This window comes from Salvelinus namaycush, chromosome 26, assembly GCF_016432855.1.
Source record: "Salvelinus namaycush isolate Seneca chromosome 26, SaNama_1.0, whole genome shotgun sequence".
Taxonomy (NCBI): domain Eukaryota; kingdom Metazoa; phylum Chordata; class Actinopteri; order Salmoniformes; family Salmonidae; genus Salvelinus; species Salvelinus namaycush.
Window position 1 is genome coordinate 3,426,572 of NC_052332.1, and position 24,543 is coordinate 3,451,114.

Genomic DNA, 24,543 nt, shown 5'->3' on the forward strand with positions numbered 1-24,543 from the left:
AGAATATGCCTCCTCAAAAGTGTTTCTTCTCAATGTGAAGGACAGTGGTTGGTACAACAAGGAGATTCCCCTTTCCGTCCATTACCAGTATGCAGTTTTGTTTGGGGTGAACAGAAAGCAAGCGTGTTATGACTGAAAAACAGATGTACTTCAGTATCTTGCACAATAGGGTCTCTGAGTCACTGGCTGCAGCCCAAATGGCACCTTATTCCATTTACAGTGCACTACTTTTGTAGGGCTCAGGTCAGAAGTAGTTTACTATATAAAGCATAGGCTGCCATTTTGGGACGCTACCCAACCCAATGACTAGAGAAACATGAAGCTCATCCTTGTTTTGACCCTATGCTGTTCTTTAGAAAACATATAATTCACGGAGTCATTGAACACAAACTCATCAGTCCAAGTCTATGGTTTGCCTGTTGGGACTGTGAGCAGCACAAAAAAAAGAATTTCCGTGGCCGTAATAAACAAAGCCTGGGGATCCACAGTTAAAGTGTGGGACATATGTCAAACTAACAGATCTTTTCAGGGGAAAATAAAGGAAAATGTAATAAATATATATATTTACAAAAAAATATATGGGGTTTTGGAAATGATGCAGACAATTGATGGAATTCACAATCTGCAATATTAAAGCTGATATACCCCCATAGAGTTGATATATTTTTATCAACACTTGACCCTAAATAATGGACCGACTTGGTAAGGTAGAGAGGGGAGGACATTTTATTTTCTGAGCATACCAAAACAATATTGTGAACTCCTACTTCCTCCCTGTACGATGGACTAATATATTCTGTTCTATTAATGTTGAAGGTCTCTCTGAAAATAAAGCTCTATAAATATATGCTGACTTAGAAGCGTAGTCAATTATTAGTTCACATGGATAACACTTTTGGTTTATTTCATATTGTATAATGTCACACATTCACAGACCATGCTCCAAAAAGGCCACATGTATTCTGGTGGCATGCAGTGAAGTACTAGGCTATGTTATGTTTCCCGTATATGTGGAAAAGTAGTGTTAACTGAGTGATGGTGTAAGAATATTTTTCAGAACCCTCAAAGTAGCAATATTTAAATAGTCCGTACATGTAACATCCCTTTCTGAGCATATTCTCTGTAGGAACAAATATGGGAGTTGGTCCTGTTGAGATCTGTACATATGTTCCAAACAAAAGAATCTCAAACAAATGAACAAAATGTACTGCACTTTTCAGTCTTCAGAAAATTCATAACACAAAAATTCATATGAAAAACATTTCCCAGAAACATATTATACATAAACTTCCCTTTCAGTATATATAATAATGCAACAGTAATATCTCTATATCTGACCTTGAACAAGATATTTTCAATGGGCAGGGAACTTGCATAGCATTTCTTCACTTCATTCATGATGTAAAGTCTACAAGACTTTGAAAAAAAAGAGGAATAAGGCATTGTAAAAAGGCCAAATATACATTTGTCAAACAGTTTTTCTATCTGGAAAGATTCGTCACTAACCATACACCTACTAGTGTAGCATACAGTGCCTTCAAAGTATTCACACCACTTGACTTTTTCCACATTTTGTGTTAGTCTGAATTTAAAATGTATTCAATTGAGCTCGTATCTCACTGGCCTACACACAATAGCCAATAATTTCAAAGAGGAACGATGTTTTTACAAATTAATAAAAAATGAAAAGCTGAAATGTTGAGCCAATTATTCAACCCTTTTTATGGCAAGCCTAAAGTTCAGGAGTAAAACTTTGCTTAACAAGTCACAAGTTGCATGCAATCACTGTGTGCAATAAGTATTTAACATGATTTTTGAATGACTACCTCGTCTCTGTACCCCACACATACAATTACTTGTAAGGTCCCTCAGTTGAGCATTGAGCAAGGAGGTTTTCCAGTGCCTCAAAGAAGGGCACCTATTGGTAGATGGGTAAAAAAAAAAAGAAGCAGACATTGAATATCCTTTTGAGCATGGTGAAGTTATTAATTACACTTTGGATGGTGTATCTATACACCCAGTCACTACAAAGTTAAAGGCGTCCTTCCTACCAGAGTTTAATGGCTGTGATAGGAGAAAACTGAGGATGAATCAATAACATCGTAGTTACTCCACAATACTAACCTACATGACAGAGTGAAAAGAAGGAAGCCTATACAGAATACAAATATTCCAAAACAATATTCCAATGTATACTTTTTGCAATAAGGCACTAAAGTAAAACTGCAAAATATGTGTCAAAGAAATGTAATTCATGTCCTGAATACAAAGCGTTATGTTTGGGGCAAATCCAACACATCACTGAGTACCACACTTTATATTTTCAAGCATGGTGGTGCCTGCATCATGTTATGGGTATGCTTGTCATCAGCAAGGACTAGAGTTTTTTTGGGGAAAAAATAATAATAAATGGAATAGAGCTAATCACAGGCAAAATCCTAGAGGAAAACCTGGTTCAGTGTGCTTTCCAACAGACACGGACACAAATACAGCTTTCAGCAGGACAATAAACTAAAACAAAAGTCCAAAAATACACTGTAGTTGCTTACCAAGATGACATTGAATGTTCCTGTGTAGCCTAGTTACAGTTTTGACTATAATTAGCTTGAAAACCTATGGCAAGACTTGAAAATGGCTTTCGAGCAATGATGAACAACTAACAACTTGTACAATCCAGCCTCGCATAGCTCTTGTACTCACAGCTGTAATTGCTGTCAAAGATGATTCTAACGTGTATTGAGTCAGGGGTGTGAATACTTATGTAAATCATGTTTTTCATTTTCAATAAATTTGCTAAAATTTCAAAAAAACATGTTTCACCTTGTCATTATGGGTATTGTGTGTAGATACTTTCTGAAGGTACTGCATTTCAAGAGGGTCCTGTTGTATTGGCTAGCATCACCTTTTCGCTTCCTTCAAGTCCTCTTTCTTGGAATGATGCGTCATCACACTTTGTTCATTCAAAGTTCATCTTGGCCGGCTTGTAGAGAATAGGGGTCCACATCTAGGCTATGGATACTGTTTTCTTTGGAGGTCAATGGGTGACGCCAACTACCTAGGTCAGTAATTAACTGAAAATAAATGGGTCTGCACGTAGGCATCTATTTGCTTTTTAGGATGTTAAAACAATAGAACCTCGACATACAGGCAAACTATATCATCCACTTAAATTTAACAAGGCAAGTCACGAAGCCCACATGAAGTTCATGATTGCCATTTGGGTAAGTGCAAAAATAATAGGCTGATATTCATAATTTAAAAGTGAAAGTGAATGAGTGAAGTGAATGAAATTAACAAAGGCGCAGAGGAAGAGTCACTGTACATGAAGTGTGACAACCTCAAACTAAGTCACCATACGTCCTCCTAACACTGAGGCCTGTAGCCGCTGAGCTGAGGCATGTAGCTAGGGTCAGGGCCTGGCTGTCCGTCAGGTGACTGACCCTCCTCTGTGGGTGTGGTCTGCTGAAAGTCCTCCTCCAGGGGGCAGAACTGGCGCAAAGCCAACCCCTGCTTCTTCATCTCCATCTGGTTCAAGTCCTCCAGGTCTCCGCTGTCGCCATTGTTCCCCGCAGGCAAGCGCCCGAAGTAGGGGTTCCGCAGGTAGCGCTGTGACTCGGGGCCCTCCGGGTGCTCCTCGCTGTCCAGCAGGGGTTGGGTGGACTCGGAGCGGGCGAAGCTGGGCGTCTGGGAGGAGCCGGACTGGGGGAGAGGGCAGGGGGTCTGGCCCTTGTAGCCGCAGGATGCCACCACCGACGAGTACTGGACGGTGCTGGCTGTAGTCTGGCCCTCGTCGCCACCCTCGTCGCTGTCCGAGACGCTCTGGTGAGGCGACGACAGGCAGGAGGAGCCGCCGATGCCGCTGCTATGCTCCTCCGACAGGTACTTGTCCTTCTTGAGCGGCAGGCCTGCCTTGTCCTCCTCACACAGAGACTTCCTGTCGAACACGTCCACCTCTACAATACTCACGTCACCCAGCGCATTCTCCTTAGGAGTGTCAGCCTGGAACAAAAAGGGAGGGTTAAGTCAAGTCAAGTTCTCTTTAAAAGTGCATTTCACATCTATGTTACAATACGCTGAAAAAAAGAGTGAAATGTTAAAATGACTGAAATGGACACATCTGCATTTAGCAACATGTGCCTATAGATGCAGTAAAGCAGTCAAAAGAGCGCAGACTTTCCATTGACCAGATTGTTAGATCAGAATTGAAGGTGAACCAAAGTGGATACTCGTCAAATCCATCATGATTTATGTATTGTAACAGGCCCACAGTGTTTCCTTAAAGATGCACTATACAGAAATTGGTCCGCCATTTTCTGGTTGCTAAAATTCTAATAGTTCGCCTAATTTCAGTTTATGTGACATGACATGCAAGTCAAGTCTAGAGAATTATTGTACCATCTAAACCACTGTGAAATATCTTTTCCATAACCCAAAATATTGTATTTTCAACTGGTGTAGAAAACAGAAAGTAAGACACAAAAACAACTTAGAAATAGCATAGAAATAGCACACATAGAACAGTTTAGAGCAATTTCAGTGCCAACAGAAATTGTATTTGTATTCCATAATTTTTCATTTGTATTAGGATATAGAATTTGAATGTAATACTTTCAAATTTGTAATGCACAAATTGAATCGTTGAAATAACACACTGAACTTGTATTTCATGATTTGAAACTGAATTAAGTGAATATTGCATTCAGTTTTAAAATGTATTTCAATTTAATTGAATATTCAAATCCAATATGGTAGATATTACATTCATTGTCTGTGTATCAAGCTTACAAACTATAATTTCAAGTGGATCAAAGTTTATTATATTGAATTTCTCTAATGCATTCCGATTCAGTTTTCAAATTCAGATTCAAAACCAGAGACAACATGCTGGGACTTTGCCAGCTAAGAAAAGTAGAGAAGAACCGGATACAATTAAATGCTCACTGTGGTAAACAGACGTTTCTGGCGGTTTCTGAAGCAAATGTGGCATGTAGAATTTATTTTCTTCCTATGAATTTGGCTCTAGTGTTTGAACCGTTTTGGCTATAAACTATTATGACACCATTCAAGAAATTGGCCACCATAAGAATACAGTTGATTCGCCCTGTCATAGACATAAGGATAGACGTTCCACTCCTGATTTAATCTTGCTCTTTTGAACTAGGTCTCCTGCATGTCACAAGACTGTGTTAGCCCACTTAGCTAAAGTCCAAAGGGATCAGTTCTGGAAGCTAACACAAGTCTTCACGTCTCCGGTAAGGTTACTCATCAAAAGAGGCTGATTCATCGAACCATCTCGGTTACATTTCACCCTTCTTTGACCTCGTACTTAGATATCACGGAACCAATACAACTTGCGGCGAAATCCTGCACGGAGCTTTCACCATGCGCTGCCACTTTAAGAGCGCATCAGCAGTCAGGAAGGAGGAAATAAATAAATAGCTCTTCAGGCTCTCTGTGTGGAGCTCCTGGTTGGCACGGCAGTTGGACAGTGTGTGTAACTCTACAGAAGTCTTGTTTATTTTCAGCGTGCTTAGTTGTAAAGTATTTAAGTCAATCTGCGGTGTTACCACTCTAGGTCATGGTTGTAATCTTTTGGGACCGCTCCGGTCACTGTTCACGTGTAGTATTTTTTACTTTTACCCCTTTTTCTCCAAATTTCGTGGTATCCAATTGGTAGTTACAGTCTTGTCTCGTCGCTGCAACTCCCGTACGGACTCGGGAGAGGCGAAGGTCGAGAGCCATGCGTCCTCAGAAACACAACAACAACCAAGCCGCACTGCTTCTTGACACAATGCCCACTTAACCCGGAAGCCAGCCACACCAATGTGTCAGAGGAAACACCGTGCGTGGACTGTGCCCGGCCCGCCACAGGAGTCGCAGGTACGCGATGGGACAAGGACATCCCTGCCAGCCAAACCCTCCCCTAACCCGGACGACGCTGGGCCAATTGTGCGCCACATCATGGGTCTCCCGGTCGCGGCCGGCTGCGACAGTGCCTGGACTCGAACCCAGAATCTCTAGTGGCACAGCTAGCACTGCGATACAGTGCCTTAGACCACTGCACCACTCAGGAGGCCTAGTAGTAGCAACATTGTTGCCAAGCTTTGAAAAGCAAACCATCAGGTGTATCAGATGGACAGACAGTGCACCTGCAAGCCTGAAGTCAACAGCTAAGACCTCCCCTCCCTCTCTCGCTCTCCTTTTTCCCCTCTCCTCCAGTGCCTTTCACTGCAGCAGACGTTCTTTTTTCCGTATGCGTTGATGTTTAGTGTCGTTGGACAATTAGTCCCCTGCCAGTTGTATTTGGTGTGACATTTTAGTTAAAGGAAGTTTGCGTAAGAGTTGATATTGTGTAGGACTATTTACATTTGGCCGAGAAGATTTGTGACATTTTAAGGCCTTTATTTTGTCTATGAACACCCCCCTACACACACACCCATTCATACCCCCCTCACTATATAGGTAAAACACTATACTGGAAATCCTCTAATGTTGATGATTGGGTTCTTTCTTGTCAATTGTTTCTATGAAGTTTCCGTTAAATTGCTCTGCCATTATTATTGTATGAGGTATTATTGGTGGGGTTACCCCTGTGCTGTGATGTGTGTTTTTATATGGTGTGTCTTATCTTTTCTCTCCACTGGCTATCTGGCCAACAGGCTACACTCTAGGCAGTCTCTTCTGCTGATGTGTGTGTGTGTCTGGTAGTGGTACTCCATCAATCCTACTCTTCTCCTTTCAACAGGGTTAATACCTGCCTGGCGCCCGAACAAAATCTCTCTCTTTACCCCTCTCTAACAATACCGCGACAGAATTGTGGCTTGAAGAGAAAAGCACCCATGACACCACCCACACAAAGTTGAATCATGTCTTTTGTTGGAACCCCATACTGTGTCAATGTGGACACACCTAATTGAAATTATGACCGGGATTCTTTCATTGTGGAAGGACTCGGTGATGTAATGGAGTTGGAGAGCACTGGTCCTTATCCTCAGGCTTCAGGCTCAGCTATAACTTCTCCGCCATTACCCTCCCCTCAACCTCTTCCTGTTACCTTGCCCAGACAGACTGGGAGAGGTGTCTCTGTGCTGACTGGACAAAGGGAACAACAATGGACACACACCAACCATAGTTTGACAATGCAGGGGAATTCCATTTCACAAACACAGTGAAAGTGCGGAGGCTGATCAGAAAGATGTGCAGCTGAAGTTGGCTCACCTCCCCCGTCAAATGGAGGAAAACCAACAACAAACTGCTCAGAGACAGAACTATTTGCTAGATTCTCTGAAGCAGGATGTTCAATGGAAAATGCTGTTTCAAAACACTCAGATTATGACTAGATAGTTAGTTTCTATCTTGAGGAGGAACAAAAACAGAGAGCAGAGGAGTCAGCCTCTGTTGTGAAGGGAGCGTGTTCTTATCTGAAAGAGGTTATGAAGAACTCTGAAGGGAACTATTATTTTTGATTGAACAGACTCAAAAGGAGACCTGTAATGAGATGTAAAAAGCACAGAAGGCCACAGACCTTCAACTGGGGGAGCTGCACCAGGAGGTAATGCAGTGCTTTTCCCTTCTGGACAAATCCTCTGTACCTCCCTCAGGGTTTACCTCTGCCTCAGGCTCTGCCATTAAGGGAATAGGAACAGGTAGTACTACAAAAACCCCTCTGAAGATACTGTTAAACAACAGAACTCCCATTTCCCCAAGACCCCTTGCCACTGTCATGCCTCCTCTAGAGAGCTCCCTCCATATCAAACTACTTTTCCCCACTTTTGGCAGCCCAGAAGATGTTGATCCACTGTTTTTCCTATCTAAGTGTAATGATTTCCTTTCTATCCGGCCCCTTACTGACTTGGAGGTTCTTGCCACCCTCCGCATTGTTCTCCATGGTACAGCAAGAGACTGGTTGGAGATAGCTGTTGAACATGTGTCAACCTGGGAGGAGATTCATAAACGATTCTAATCCTCTCTATGAGGATGAACTGGTGGAGTCCAGGGTGAAGCAGAGCCAATACGGGACTTTGGCTTCTCCTATCGAGTTATATGTAGGAGATGGAAGGCTGACATTAGTGAGCAGGAAATGGTCAAACTCATTCGTAAGAACATGGTACCCCGCCTTGTCAGTCAACTTCGGGAACGTGTACAGAATGTGGATGATCTGGTGTGTCTTGGGACTCAGTGCTTCCAGTCCTTCTCAAACTACCTCCAAACTCAAAACCCTGTTCCCTCATCCCAGTATCCCAACAACTCTACTGGGGCTAAACCGTCTTAGCCGTTTATGCCCAAGATCCAAGACAAAAGTCCAGTGATGTGCTGGAGGTGTAAAGTCCAACATCCTCCAGGTTCTTGCCCCCTCTATGGAAAATACAAAGAAGAGGAAGACAAAAACAAGTTCCACCAGTAATGCCAGAGAACCCGGCTACCACCCTGCTTAAGGCCATACCCCCCCACCCCCCCGGATGACGAGAGGTGGCAACTCTCCCAGGTGTTGGAGATGAACAGTGACATCTGTACACTTACACCCGGCCATACAACTGTCTTCAAACACAAAATCTATACCCAGCATGAAGTCCCCATTAAGCAGCGTACTTACAGGCTGTCCCCCGCAATGAACAACTCAAGAGCATCAATTCTGTGTCGATTACAGAAAGTAATGCCTACCCTCTACCGAACATCAATGACATACTGGAATCTCTGGCAGGAGCATCCATCTTCAGTAATCTGGATCTGAACAGCGGATATTGGCAGGTGGCAATGGGTCCCGCCAGTCAGGACAAGACTGCCTTTGTCACCCCTGCTGGTTTGTACTCCTTCAAAGTCATGCCTTTTGGTTTGAAGAACGCTCCAGCAACCTTCCAAAGGCTGATGGAGACTGTCCTGGGAGATCTGAGGGGAAGAAATTGTCTCGTGTATCTGGATGACATCCTAATCTACTCTGCCTCTGATCATCTGCAAAACATACAGACCATCTTCGACAGACTAAAGGCTGCAGGTTTGACCCTGCAGCCAGAACTCAAGTTCCTTGGTCATGTGGTTAATGCTGAAGGTATCCATGCAGATTCAGCTAAAGTTTTAGCAGTGCGGGAGTTCCCCATTCCCACATCCCTCAAGGCTGTTCAGCACTTCCTTGGTATGGCTGGATGGTACCACAGGTTAGTGCCTGACTTTTCAAAGGTTGCTGAACCACTCAACCACCGTAAGAAGGGGTTGAAATTCCAATGGACCCCTGCATGCCAAAGTGCATTTATAGCACTGAAACACTCCTCCAGTGCTTGGACATCCTAACCTGAATGCTCATTTCATCGTGTACACGGATGCAAGTAAACAGGACTTGGAGCAGTCTTGGCTCATCAAACAGGACCTGGAACATAATAATTTCTTGCCTATGCAAGTCACACCCTTAATTCAGCCGAGAGGGATTATTCAACGACAAAGAGAAATCGGGGAAATGGAGCTACTACTTGGAGGCGAAGGTCTTCACAGTTGTCACAGACCACGCTGCTCTGCAGTGGGTTCTGGCATCAGGCAAGACCAACAGCCATCTTATTCACTGGTCTATCAGACTTCAGAGGTTTGACTTCATCATTGAGTATCGCAAAGGAAAACTGAATGTTGTATCAGATGCCTTTTCTCGGATTACAGAGACTGTCAATGTTTGTCTTCCATTGTGCAGCACTACCGCTAAGTGTCTGGATGATGAGTGTGTGGACTGTTTTCGCTGCATCATGGTGATCCACAAGAGTCTGTCTGAAGACTCAAAGAGTTGCTTCAATGAGAAGTTCAGCATAATTCAGGATAAAGTGTATCGAAAAACTCCAAGAGGAGATGGAACACACAGCACCCATTACCGTGTCTTCATTCATCCCCTCTACATTGAGTGACCAGATGATCCAAGCTTATCATGCCAACCCCATGAGTGGACCTTTCTGTTTACCACAGTGAGCGTTTGATTCTATCTGTTCTCTATCTTTCCTGGCTGGCAAAGTACCAGGATGTTGTCTCCGGCTTTTCTCATTTGAATTTAGAGAACTGAATTCGAAAACTGAAACTGAATGCATTTGAGAAGTTGAATATATTGGTCCTCTATTTAGGAGTTATAAGAAAGCTCAGGAAATATATATACACACTACCGTTCAAAAGTTTGGGGTCACTTAGAAATGTCCTTGTTTTTGAAAGAAAAGCAACAACAAAAAATGGTCCATTAAAAAACATCAAATTGATCAGAAATACAGTGTAGACATTGTTAATGTTGTAAATTACTATTGTAGCTGGAAACGGCAGATTTGTAATGGAATATCTACATAGGCGTAGAGAGGCCCAATATCAGCAACCATCACTCCTGTGTTCCAATGGCACGTTGTGTTAGCTAATCCAAGTTTATCATTTTAAATTAGAAAACATTAGAAAACCCTTTTGCAATTATGTTAGCACAGCTAAAAACTGCAATAAAAAAAACTGTCCTTCTTTAGACTAGTTGAGCATCAGCATTTGTGGGTTCGATTACAGGCTCAAAATGGCCAGAAACAAAGACCTTTCTTCTGAAACTCGTCAGTCTATTCTTGTTCTGAGAAATGAAGGCTATTCCATGCGAGAAATTGCCAAGAAACTGAAGATCTCGTACAACGCTGTGTACTACTCCCTTCACAGAATAGCGCAAACTGGCCCTAACCAGAATAGAAAGAGGAGTGGGAGGCCCCGGTGCACAGTTGAGCAAGAGGACATGTACATTAGTGTCTAGTTTGAGAAACAGACGTCTCACAAGTCCTCAACTGGCAGCTTCATTAAATAGTACCCGCAAAACACCAGTTTCAACGTCAACAGTGAAGAGGCGACTCCGGGATGCTGGTCATCTTAAAGTAATAAAGTACCATCTTATCTTACGTAAACATCTTCTTTGACTAGCACAGGAGGCACTTAAACTTACTTTGGATGTGAAATCAGGAGACCATTTGGCGATAGTGCTGTTGGAGGGGTCTGGAACCGGTGGCCAGATCTTCTTGATTATCCTACATAGAAAACAACAGTGGGGTTTGAAATTATTGACATCCTTGATAAAGATGAGCAAAAATGACTGTATACAATAAATAATTCAAATACTGAGCTATATTGTGTCGACAAATTTTGGTAAATTATAGTCTTTTATACTAATACAATTGTTCCGAGATAAATATTTTGTTGATTTACTTAATATTGTCATCGTCGCTAATCTTTATCAAGGGTGTCAATTTCGGACACCACGATACAGGATGCATCCCAAATGGCAACCTATTCCCTATGGGCCCTGGTCAAAAGTAGTACACTATAAAGGGAATAGGGTGCCATTTGCGACGAGGCTTTAGTGTCATACACTAGTCTTACCTTGTATTAACAATAGTGATGGCTGTTGTCCAATTGACAAGGGCGCTAGGGATAAGAGTCTCTACATACACATTCCTATGTTTTTCCTTGGTAAACTGAGTGGGGCCATACTTGCGAACATGACACGAAGTTTAACTTAACTATTTTTCCGTCTCAAAATAGCTACTAGTACTACCGTTACTTTTTCCTTGTTTAGACAGAGACCGACTGATGTGTGATAGGAAGCATACTCCCCAGCAGTAACGCATCAGCGAGAGAGCATGTTTGAACTAATCTGCTCGAGTTTATTTTTTATGTCCTTCGATAAACATTTTTTGCTGAGTAACTATAGTCAAAAGTGCAATTGTGCAAGAATATTAAATGCGTTTTTGACTCATGGTGGAAAGAGTAAAAAAAAAAACGGAGAAAAAGTCTGGATTTAATAACAATTACTTTGTGTTACTCAAATCTGTGTAAATTGCTCTTACAATTGAACATCACACTTCAGCCATTTTAAAACATCCAAATCTAAAATGTAGAGACATTTTAGATTTTCATACAATTCAAGAGTGTAGTTGAGACTTACGAGTCCATTTTGTAAATGCAGCAGAGCATGGTCAGCACTACGGAAAAGAGGAAGCTGATGCACACAGACACCACGATGGCTTCTATCTGCCCGGAAGCTGAGGGATAGACACACAGAACTAGAATGGACATTGGGAAGCTAGCAACATGCCTTAAAAATCGACCATGTTGGTCAAGAAAAATGTCCTTCTAGAAACTGTGGACTAACACGGGTTGGAGATACAGTAACTGTATAACTAAAATAGACTACAACAAAAAGGAGAATAGACAGAAGGGCACAATGAATAGGTTGAAGTAGCGACTACCAAATGTATTTGGTGCATTGGGTGTTCAGGACTGCTACTTTGAAAAAGCTTTACTGGGACACGTTACAAAATATGAAAATATATTACTGGAATACAAAATATATAGAAATATATTGAAAAGTTCTAGGATGGAACATACTGTATATACAGTACCAGTCAAAAGTTGACACACCTACTCATTCAAAGGCTTTCTTTATTTTGAAAAAATGTCTACATTGTAGAATAATAGTGAAGACATCAACACTATGAAATAACACATGGAATCATGTAGTAACCAAAAAAGTGTTAAACACATCAAAATATATTTTATATTTGAGATTGTTCAAAGTAGCCACTCTATGCCTTGATGACAGCTTTGCACACTCTTGGCATTCTCTCAAACAGTTTCATGAGGTAGTCAACTGGAATGTATTTCAATTAACAGGTGTGCCTTGTTAAAAGTTAATTTGTGGAATTTCTTTCCTTCTTAATGCATTTGAAACAATCATGTTGTGTTGTGACAAGGTAGGATTGGTATACAGAAGATAGTCCTATTTGGTAAAAGACCAAGTCCATATTATGGCAAGAACAGCTCAAATAAGCAAAGAAACGACAGTCCATCATTACTTTAAGACGTGAAGGTATGTCATTGTGGAACATTTCAAGAACTCTGTGCAGTCGCAAAAAAATAATCAAGCGCTATGATGAAACTGGCACTCATGAGGACCGCCACAGGAAAGGAAGACCCAGAGTTACCTCTGCTGCAGAGAATAAGTTCATTAGATTTACCAGCCTCAGAAATTGCAGCCAAAATAAATGCTTCACAGAGTTCAAGTAACAGACACATCAACTGTTCATAGGAGACTGCGTGAATCAGGCCTTCATGGTCAAATTGATGCAAAGAAACCACTACTAAAGGACACCAATAAGAAGAAGAGACTTGCTTGGTGCAAGAAACACGAGCAATGGACATTAGATCGGTGGAAATCTGTCCTTTGGTCTGATGAGTCCAAATCTGCGATTTTTGATTCCTACCGCCGTGTCCTTGTGAGACGCAGAGTAGGTGAAGGGCTGATCTCAACATATGTGGCTCACATCGTGAAGCATGAAGGATGTGTGATGGTGTGGTGGTGCTTTGCTGGTGACACTGTCTGTGATTTATTTGGAATTCAAGGCACACTTAACCAGCATGGCTACCACAGCATTCTGCCGCAATGACCCAACACACCTCCAGGCTGTGTAAGGGATATTTGACCAAGAAGGAGAGTGATGGAGTGCTGCTTCAGATGACCTGGCTTCCACAATCACCCGACCTCAACCCAGTTGAGATGGTTTGGGATGAGTTGGACTGCAGAGTGAATGAAAAGCAGCCAACAAGTGCTCAGCATATTTTGGAACTCCTTCAAGACTGTTGGAAAAGCATTCCAGGTGAAGCTGGGTGAGAGAATGCCAAGAGTGTGCAAAGCTGTCATCAAGGCAAAGAGTGGCTCCTTTGAATAATCTAAAATAACTTATTTTGATTTGTTTAACACTTTTTTGGCTACTAAATTATTCCATATGTGTTAAACCCTTGAATGAGTGGGTGTGTCCAAACGTTTGACTGGTACTGTATACACAGAGTGCAGTCAGAAACTATTCAGACTCCTTGACTTTTTCCACATTTTGTTACATTACAGCGTTTTTCTAATATGAATTACATACATTTTCCCCTCATCAATATACACACAATACCCTATAATGACAAAGTGAAAACAGGTTTTTAGAAATGTTATTTACAAAAGTATTCAGACCCTTTCCTATGAGATGTGAAATTGAGTGAAATTGAGCTCAGGTGAATCTTGCTTCCATTGATCATCCTTGAGATATTTCTCCAACTTGGAGTCCACCTGTGGTAAATTCAATTGGTTGGACATGATTTGGAGAGGCACACACCTGTTTATACAAGGTCCCACAAGTTGACAGTGCATGTCAGAGCAAAAACCAAGCCATGAGGTCAAAGGAATTGTCCATAGAGCTCCGAGACAGGATCGTGTCGAGGCATAGGTCCTCAGCAAAAGCCCACTTGGAGTTTGACAACAGGCGCCTAAAGACTCTCAGACCATGAGAAACCAAGCTTGAATTATTTGGCCTGAATGCCAAGTGTCAGGTCAGGAGGAAACCTGGCACCATCCCTACGGTGAAGCATGGTGGTGGCAGCATCATGCTGTGGTAATGTTTTTCAGCAGCAGGAACTGGGAGACTAGTCAAGATCGAGGAAAAGATGAACGGAGCAAAGTACAGTGAGATCCTTGATGAAAATCTGCTCCAGAGCACTCAGGACCTCAGACTGGGGCGAAGGATCACCTTCCAAATGGACAACGACCCTAAGCACACAGCCAAAACAACACAGGAGTGGCTTCGGGACAAGTCTCTGACTGTCCTTGAGTGTCCCAGCCAGCGCCCGGACTTGAACCCGATCTAACATCTCTGGAGAGACCTGAAATTAGCTGTGCATCGACGCTCCCCATCCAACCCGACAGAGATTAAGAGGATCTGCAGAGAATAATGTGAGAAACTCCCCAAATACAGGCATGCCATGCTTGTAGCATCATACCCAAGAAGACTTGAGGTTGTAATCACTGCAAAAAGGTGCTTTTTCTTATAACTAGGCAAGTCAGTTAAGAACAAATTCTTATTTACAATGACGGCCTAGGAACAGTGAGTTAACTGCCTTGTTCAGGGGCAGAACGACAGATAGGCTACCTAGGCTACCTGCCGCCTCTTCAATAAAGTACTGAGTAAATGGTCTGAATACTTATGTAAATGTAATAGGTTTTTATTTGTAATAAACTTGCACAAATTTCAGTTTTTGCTTTGTCATTATGGGGTATTGTGTGTAGATTGATGAGGGAAAAACATACATTTAATACATTTTAGAATAAGTCTAATGTCACAAAATGTGGAAAAAGTCAAGGGGTCTGAATCATTTCAGAATGCACCATATACACACTCTATACCTTATATCATGAAGTGTCCAGTTAACAATGCTTCACTCACCATACATCAGAGTATTGAATGACAGGTCCGAGCTGTTTGTAGAGCCTTGTACTGTAGATGCCATGACCCGCACAACATACTTGCTGTTGCTGGCCATGCGCTTCACAGTGTAAGAATAGGTGTCGTTAGAGACAACTATTGCTGAAAAAAAAACAAAGAAATGTGTACCATTTTTATTTTTTTTATTGCAGCTGTAAATGTTTAGGTTGGACAAAAAAACAACATATACTGTACTTAAAAATATCAGTACCGACAAGTACTGCACTTACCAGTACTTGCAAATACTTACTGGTATTTTCAAATAGCAGTAAAGGTCCAACTATAGCCAAAGAAACACATTCATAAAGAGGTATGATTGTGTAGTCCCGTGTGGCTCAGTTGGTAGAGCATGGCGCTTGCAACGCCAGGGTTGTGGGTTCAATTCCCACGGGGGGACCAGGGTTCAATTCCCACGGGGGGACCAGGATGAATATGTATGAACTTTCCAATTTGTAAGTCGCTCTGGATAAGAGCGTCTGCTAAATGACTTAAATGTAAAAAATGTAAAAATGTAGTAATGTCTACAAGGGGTGGTTCCTTACAGTGTTCCTTGCCCCCTGTGATGAAGAAGATGGTGTAGTTGGTGATGAACCCTCGCTGTTTGTCCAGTGGAATCTCCATCCACTCCAGCTCAGCGTCGTTTTTCCCTGTCCGCCTCACTTTCACAGAGGGACCCTCCAGAGGAACTGCATCAACCAGAACAGGTGGTGAAAAAAATATGTTATTAACATTATTCGGCGATGTCATTTACAAAATAGCCTCCAACACTCTACTCAACAAATTGGATGCAGTCTATCACAGGGCCGTCCGTTTTGTCACCAAAGCCCCATATACTACCCACCACTGCGACCTGTACACTCTCGTTGGCTGGCCCTCGCTTCATACTCATCGCCTTACCCACTGGCTCCAGGTCATCTACAAGTCTCTGCTAGGTAAAGCCTTGGACGTTAAAGCATTGGACTAGTAACCGAAAGGTTGCAAGATCGAATCCCCGAGCTGACAAGGTAAAAATCTGTTGTTCTGCCCATGAACAAGGCAACTATAGGTATACTTAACCCACTGTTCCTAGGCAATCATTGAAAATAAGAATTTGTTCTTAAAACCTCTTGAGCCTATGGGGGGTGCTATTTCGATCTTGGAAAAATGAGTTCCCAAATTAAACTGCCTTGTACTCAATTCTTGCTCGTACAATATGCATATTATTATTACTATTGGATAGAAAACACTCTCTAGTTTCTAAAACCGTTTGAAATATTTCTCTGAGTGAAACAGAACTCATTCTGCAGCACATTTCCTGTCAGGGAGTGAGATTTCAGAAATCGAGGTCCCTGTTCTGAGGTCAGTTTATAAGTCCCCATGTAAGCCATCGGGCTACATGCACTGCATACGTCTTCCTCTAGATGTCAGTAAGCGGTGAGAATTTGAATGGAGTCGATTGCACAATCTGGGACCCTATATATAGACCGTGGAACGGAAGGACCGTCCTTTTCAACAGTGCGCCTGGCGCAAGAAGACATCACAATGGCGTCCTGCAAACGCTTTCGTTTTAGTAGTTCTATATCTCCGGTCATGTTTTATTCGTTATAGGTGTTAAAGACATCATAAGGTAGTTAATTTAAACCGACTTATAGCAGTTTATAGCAGTTTATTGCGATTTTCTGGGATTTCTTTGTCATGCGCTTACACGAGGTGGACACCTCTCCAGTTGGTGGCTATCGTTAGCTGCTATTTCGACCGGACAAGAGGACATCTTTCAACCCAAAGACGATTGTTCCGGAGAAAGGACACCTTGCCCAAGATTCTGATGGAAGCTCAGCTAATAGTAAGCAGTCTTTATGCTGTTAATTCGTACTTATGTTGACAAATGTCAAATAATATTTCCGCCATGAATTAGGATGCGGTCTCGTTTTGGCGCACGCTGTATTGCGCAGTAAGGTTAATTTTAAAAATCTAACACAGCGATTGCATTAAGAACTAATTTATCTTTCATTTGCTGTCCAACTTGTATTTTTTAGTCAAGTTTATGAATAGTTTTCGATTAGATTAGGTGCCTCTCCAAGATGGCGCCGGACAGATTGCTTGAATTTTTGGCCACTAATCACATTGTATAACCACGATTTGTGCCGCTAAATATGCACATTTTCGAACAAACTCTATATGCATTGTGTAATATGATGTTATAGGACTGTCATCTGAAGAATTCTGAGAAGGTTAGTGAAAAAATTAATATCTTTTGGTGGTTTATACGTTATCGCTATTTTTGCCTTGAATCAATGTATGCTATTGTGGTATGCTAATATAACGCTATATTGTGTTTTCGCTGTAAAACACTTAGAAAATCTGAAATATTGTCTGGATTCACAAGATCTGTGTCTTTCAATTGCTGTACGCTGTGTATTTTTAAGAAATGTTTTATGATGAGTAATTAGGTAATACACGTTGCTCTCTGTAGTTATTCTAGTCGCTTTGGGGAGAGTTGTGATGGTGGCTGCAATGGTAAACTATGATTTATACCTGAAATATGCACATTTGTCTAACAAAACATATGCTATACAATAAATATGTTATCAGACTGTCATCTGATAAAGTTGTTTCTTGGTTAGTGGCTATTTATATCTTTATTTGGTCGAATTTGTGATAGCTACTGATGCAGTAAAAAAATGGTAGAGTAAGAAAAGTGGTGTCTTTTGCTAACGTGGTTAGCTAATAGATTTACATATTGTGTCTTCCCTGTAAAACATTTTAAAAATCAGAAATGATGGCTGGATTCACAAGAAGTGTATCTTTCATCTGGTGTCTTGGACTTGTGATTTAATGATATTTAGATGCTAGTATTTACTTGTGACGCTATGCTAGGCTAGTAGCTTTTCTACTGATGGGGGTGCTCCCGGATCCGGGTTTGGGAGGTGTTAGAGGTGACTTGTCTAGTTAAATAAAGTTAATTAATTAAAATGAATTAGGTCCAGGAATAGTCTTAAGCTGTGTCCGGGAAACCGCCACTATAGGTATATTACACAGAAAATACTGTGTATACTTTACAGTAGTTCAGTGACTAGTACTATTTCTTACCTCCTTGTTCCAGAAAGGCTGCTATGGTCAATGGCTTCCCAGTCCACCCAGAGTACATGGGATACACAGATATATTGTAGCGATTGAACTTCTGAAGGTTACCTTGATTGGGAAAATTAGACATAAGACAGTACAATAAGGTTTGGATTTATTTGATCCCTGTGACCCGTTTACCAATACAGTCAACATTAGGGATGAGTTCCACACAAGTTTTTCCAGAATCAAATCAGTTGATGGGTGTCACATTGTATTTTAATCGAACCCATCCCTAGTCAACATAAGACATCAAAACCAGCAGAAAGACAACCAAAGAGTTTATAGCCAAACTACAAGACAATACTCAGCATGTGTGTCTCCTTCTTACCTTTAATGGCTGCCGTCCTAGTATGCCTACGTTCTCTCTGCCAGTCCATAGCGCCATCGCTGACAGACACCCACTCCAGTATGTACTCCGTCACCTCGGACCTGTAGGGCTCCCCTGTGGCCGTCACATTGGGGGGCTGCCATTTCACCCACAGCCTCCCCTGATGGGTAAACCAGCTGAGCGATTCCACCGAAGGGGGCTCTGAAATACACAGCACACACAAATACAACGTGACACCATGATATGAGCATCTCAATGCCAAACTACAACGCTTGTCGAACACAAATATGCAGAACACGTGAGATCAGTGAACCATTTACATCAATATACTGTAGTCTCTCCTGACACACATTCGTATAAATATATGAACAGAGCTAAACCAAGCTAGCTAGATGGCACAAGATAAATATAATATCACCGTTTCTAAACCCAGAAGCACAACATTGCAAGATTTCTGGGAATGCTTGTGAAGCAGACACGGCAGACCAGACCAGGGTTTGGCAAGTCAGTGGGAGAAGTAAAAAAAATGTATCCTTTAGTTGTACATTTTCTTTAAATCTAAATGGAAAACCTAGATCCCGCACATTGACTCCGTACCGGTACCCCCTGTATATAGCATCGTTATTGTTATTTTATTACGTTACTTTATCAATTTTTTTACTTTAGATTATTTGGTAAATATTTTCTCAACTCTTTCTTCAACTGCATTGTTGGTTAAGGGCTTGTAAGTAAGCATGTCACAGTAACGTCTACTATACCTGTTGTATTCGGCGCATATAAAAAAAAAGTTCGATTTGATCAAAAATATCTTCATCGTGTGCAAATTCTGCAAGCACCTCTACTCTAGTGCTCTATGCCAGCATGCAAAAAATGGGTGTTAATGCATGCAATGCTTTATTATAAAGGTTGTTTTTCTTATGCGTTCTGGTACCTCAGAGCCCTCCAGGTCACCCCCCCTCGGGTTAACTTTTTTTGCGACACCTCCCAATTTACAAATGAAGCACTGTGCACTCCTGAACGCTACAACTCTCAGGAAGACATGCATGCTTTCGGTTTTCCTTTCTGATGCTCACAAGGACTCGTTAGAAAGGTGTGTGACAAAAAAAATCTGCACCTAATGGCTGAGGGAAATGAATTGAAAGCATACATCGTTCAGACTGGAATTTGGCATTATCCTTGTATTATTTATTGAGATGCTTCGTTTTCAGATGACTTTGAAATGACCTAATTACTTTTAAGAAGCTTTAAATAGTTGTTGAAAAACATTTTAAAAAATGGTGAGCGAGCATTGTGCAATACTATAGTTGAGATTAACTTCCCTTGCTCTTAGGACACTTCCGCAAACACTGCAGCCGTCTCGGGAATAAAAGCATCTACGTGCAGAGTGTACTCTGCTTCTAATAATACACGTTTCTGCTTTGTGGGGGACTATCACCCCTTACAATGACACTCAGTCACGCAACTGAACCAATGACTCCCCCTGGTGAAACACTAGGCGATATCACAGAAAACCCGCCTCAGTTCGCAGGTACTGAAACGGTTGCCACACGGGGACGCTGTGGTGACTGACAGGCCTCGACAGCCACTGAGCATTTTGAAGCACAAACACACCAGGGGATTTGGTTGAAAGGTTACAGCCAATCTAATCTTTTTGTTTGTGCCTTGGATACCAACACCAACCCCTGGTGGGGTGTGTGGGGGGAGGGGGGGTATACAAACAGGGGGGGGGGGACTAGCCCAGACCCATGATGATCCTTAACGAGGGGGGGGGGGGGGGGGGGGGGGCTACACCACGGTGCTACCTTACAGAGTGCTTTTGAGCCTACTGTAGACCATCGCAAAACAGTGCGTTTTAATTAATTTGGTAACGTGAATATATTTAGTATAGTTTTATGAAAAAAGGGTAACTTTTTTAATGTTTCATTATTTTCATAAAATTCACTGAGGATGGTCCTCCCCTTCCTCTACGAAGCCTCCACTGATGTACTTGATAGTGAAATACATGTTTTATTAATGCTATTGAAATTGTGAAATTATTCCAATGACTCAAGAGTATAATTTACCTGCTTATGAAATTGAGCACATTTATAGATAGTCAACTTTGAATTAGAACATTATTGAAACTGTACAGCCTATGGACTGTTTGATGTCAGTCATCATTGGACTACCTGTGCTGGAGGACATCTGCAAGTCAGCTGAAGATGAATGGGCTGTATAACATAATGGGGTTTATCACAATGTGTAGCCTGATGGAGACACTTCAACCATTGATCAGAGTTATTGATCCTCTAGCTTTTACGTCACAAAGAAATGGATGGTCCAGTTTTTAAAGATAGTGGTTTCATTCTGCTTTTGTACACACAAAGATCAGTCGATAGATTTAATTAATCTTGTTTCTTCTCTGGATTTGCCTCCCCTACAATTTCTAGAAAGCTGACCACTGATTGGTCCCAGAAACCGATGGGTTGAGCCAGAGCTGGCCCATATATGACTTTATAAATGTGATACTCTGGTTAAAGACGATCCAAATGCAGATTATTTTGTTTTGTATAATACCGCTCATTTTGAAGTTACAAAAAACAACTTCTGGATGGCAGATTCATACTGAATGTATGTAGCGATTAAAAGAGCAGCGAAATTAAATTCAGGGTGAGTCGTCAGGCAAGGGTAAAGTAAGCAGACAGGCTGGTTTTAATTCAGATCAAGCGTTTACCTTCTATACACTCATAACAGATGACTACACAACTTTATTTATGGAGTTTACAGTGCCTTCGGAAAGAACTCAGACCCCTTGACTTTTTCCACATTTGTTATGTTACAGCCTTATTCTAAAATGTATTAAATACAACAACAAAAATCCTCAGCTAATCTACACACAATACCCTAAAATGACAAAGCAAGAACAGGTTTTTTAGAAATTTTTGCAAAATGTATAAAAAAATATTATATATAAATATTTACAGTACTCAGACCCTTTTCTACGAGACTCGAAATTGAGTTCAGGTGCATACTGTTTCCATTGATCCTTGATGTTTCTACAACTTGATTGGAGTCCACCTGTGGTAAATTCAACAAAAACCAAGCCACGAGGTTCAAGGAATTTCCCGTAGAGCTCCAAGACAGGATTGTGTCGAGGCACAAATCTGGGGAAGGGTACCAAAAGAATCTGCAGTCACCAAGTTTGGAACCACCAAGACTCTTCCTAGAGCTGGCCAGCCGGCCAAACTGAGCAATCATGGGAGAAGGGCCTTGGTCAGGGAGGTGACCAAGAACCCGAAGGTCACTCTGACAGAGCTCCAGAGTTCCTCTGTGGAGATGGGAGAACATTCCAGAAGGACAACCATCTCTGCAGCACTCCACCAATCAAGCCGTTATGGTAGAGTGGCCAGACGGAAGCCACTCCTCTATAAAAGGTGCATGACAGCCCGCATGGAGTTTGCCAAAAGGCACCTAAAGACCCTCAGACCATGAGAAACCAGATTCTCTGGTCTGATGAAACCAAGATTGAACTCTTTGGCCTGAATGCCAAGCATCATGTCTGGAGGAAACCTGGCACCATCCCTATGGTGAAGCATGGTGGTGGCAGTATCATACTGTGGTAGTGTTTTTCAGCAGCAGAAACTGGGAGACAAGTCAGGATCTAGGGAATGATGAACGGAGCAAAGTATAGAGAGATCCTTGATGAAAAACTGCTCCAGAGTGCTCAGGACCTCAGACAGTAATCACAGCCAAAAGTGATTCAGCAAAGTACTGAGTAAAGTGTCTGAATACTTATGTAAACGTGATCGTTTTTAAAATTTTATACATTTGCTTAGTCATTATGAGGAATTGTGTAGTTTGATTAGGGGAAAAAACAATATAATCAATTTTAGAAGGCTGTAATGTAACAAAATGTGTAAATAGTCGAGGGGTCTGAATACTTTCTGAATGCACTGTATAAAGTTAAATATTGTTGGTTGGATTGGGAATTTTGGGCGTTGTTGCCTTTGGCTACAGCCCTGTGTGTGTGCCTTGACGGTAGGTAAGGAAGTGAGTTATTATATCAAATCGCAATTGCAACCATTGTAAAGTACAGTTCATCAGAACAGTCTATAAATTATTCACACGATAAAACAATCTTGGAGAATTAAAGCAAAAATGGCGACGTGTTCTCCACATATAATGTGCACCAAACTCGTAACTCCCAATAATTTTTTGTTGTAAAACAGCAATTGTTTAGTGAGGTGTGAATATCTAACCCAGAATGCAGTCGTTATGAACTTTTGTGATGCTGTGTCCATCAATGTTAAAATAACTTTCTCTTACTGAAAAATTGCCTTTTTGGAGATATTCGGTTTCCATCAGAGAGCGACGATATACACTGAACAAACATAAACGCAACATGTAAAGTGTTGATCCCATGTTTCATGAGCTGAAATAAAAGATCCCAGAAATGTTCCATATACACTAAAAGCTTAGAGATAACGTGACGAGATCCTGAGGCCCATTGTCGTGCCATTCATCCACCGCCATCACCTCATGTTTCAGCATTAAATCTAGAATCGGCTTCCTGTTTCACAACAAAGCATCCTTCACTCACGCTGCCAAACATACCCTCGTAAAACTGACTATCCTACCGATCCTTGACTTCGGTGATGTCATTTACAAAATAGCCTCCAACACTCTACTCAGGAAATTGGATGTAGTCTATCACAGTGCCATCCGTTTTGTCACAAAAGCTCCATATACTACCCACCACTGCGACCTATCTGCTCTCATTGGCTGGCCCTCGTTTCATATTCGTTGCCAAACCAACTGGCTCCAGGTCATCTATAAGTCTTTGCTAGGTAAAGCCCCGCCTTATCTCAGCTCACTGGTTACCATAGTAGCACACGCTCCAGCAGGTATGTTTCACTGGTCACCCTCAAAGCCAACTCCTCATTTGGCCGCCTTTCCTTCCAGTTCTCTGCTGCCAATGACTGGAACGAATTGCAAAAATCACTGAAGCTGGAGACTTAGATCTCCCTCACTAACTTTAAGCATCAGCTGTCATAGCAGCTTACCGATCATTGCACATGTACATAGCCCATCTGTAAATAACCCATCCAACTACCTCATCCCCATTTGTAAATAGCCCACCCAACTACCTCATCCCCATACTGTTATTTATTTTTTTGCTCCTTTGCACCCCAGTATCTCTACTTGCACATTCATCTTCTGCACATCTATCACTCCAGTGTTTAATTGCTAAATTGTAATTATTTCACCACTATGGCCTATATATTTCCTTACCTCCCTAATCTTACTACATTTGCACACACTGTATGTAGACATTTCTATTGTGTTATTGACTGTATGTTTGTTTATCCCATGTGTAACTCTGTGTTTGTGTCGCACTGCTTTGCTCTATCTTAGCCAGGTCGCAGTTGCAAATGAGAACTTGTTCTACCTGGTTTACCTGGTTAAATAAAGCTGAAATAAAAATAAATAATGCACGGACCGAATGTCGCAAGGATCTGTACACAATTCCTGGAAGCTAAAAATGTCCCAATTCTTCCACGTTCTGCATACTCAACAGACATGTCACCCATTGAGCATGTTTGGGATGCTCTGGATCGGCGTGTTCCAGTTCCCGCCAATATCCAGCAACATCGCACAGCAATAAGACAACATTCCACAGTCCACAATCAACAGCCTGATCAAATCTATGCGAAGGAGATGTATTGCGCTGCATGAGGAAAATGGTGGTCACACCAGATACTGACTGTTTTTTTATTTTTATCCATGCCCATACCAACAGATGCATATCTGTATTCCCAGTCATGTGAAATACATAGATTAGGGCTTAAT

The 24,543-nt window shown here is 41.7% G+C and overlaps 1 protein-coding gene across 1 annotated transcript in view; it reads right to left on the minus strand.

Annotated features, from left to right (window-relative positions):
* Positions 1-2,414: 2,414 nt before the first annotated feature.
* The window catches only part of LOC120021190 (interleukin-6 receptor subunit beta-like), a 57,977-nt gene continuing 35,848 nt past the window's right edge, over positions 2,415-24,543 (minus strand). Inside the window, exons 10-16 of the mRNA XM_038964834.1 lie at positions 18,715-18,915; positions 18,351-18,452; positions 15,824-15,967; positions 15,243-15,383; positions 11,924-12,020; positions 10,925-11,006; positions 2,415-3,999 (exon numbers count right to left, since the gene is read on the minus strand). Coding sequence (XP_038820762.1) covers positions 3,364-3,999; positions 10,925-11,006; positions 11,924-12,020; positions 15,243-15,383; positions 15,824-15,967; positions 18,351-18,452; positions 18,715-18,915 — 1,403 coding nt within the window. The 3' untranslated portion in view covers positions 2,415-3,363. The remainder of the gene's footprint in view (positions 4,000-10,924; positions 11,007-11,923; positions 12,021-15,242; positions 15,384-15,823; positions 15,968-18,350; positions 18,453-18,714; positions 18,916-24,543) is intronic.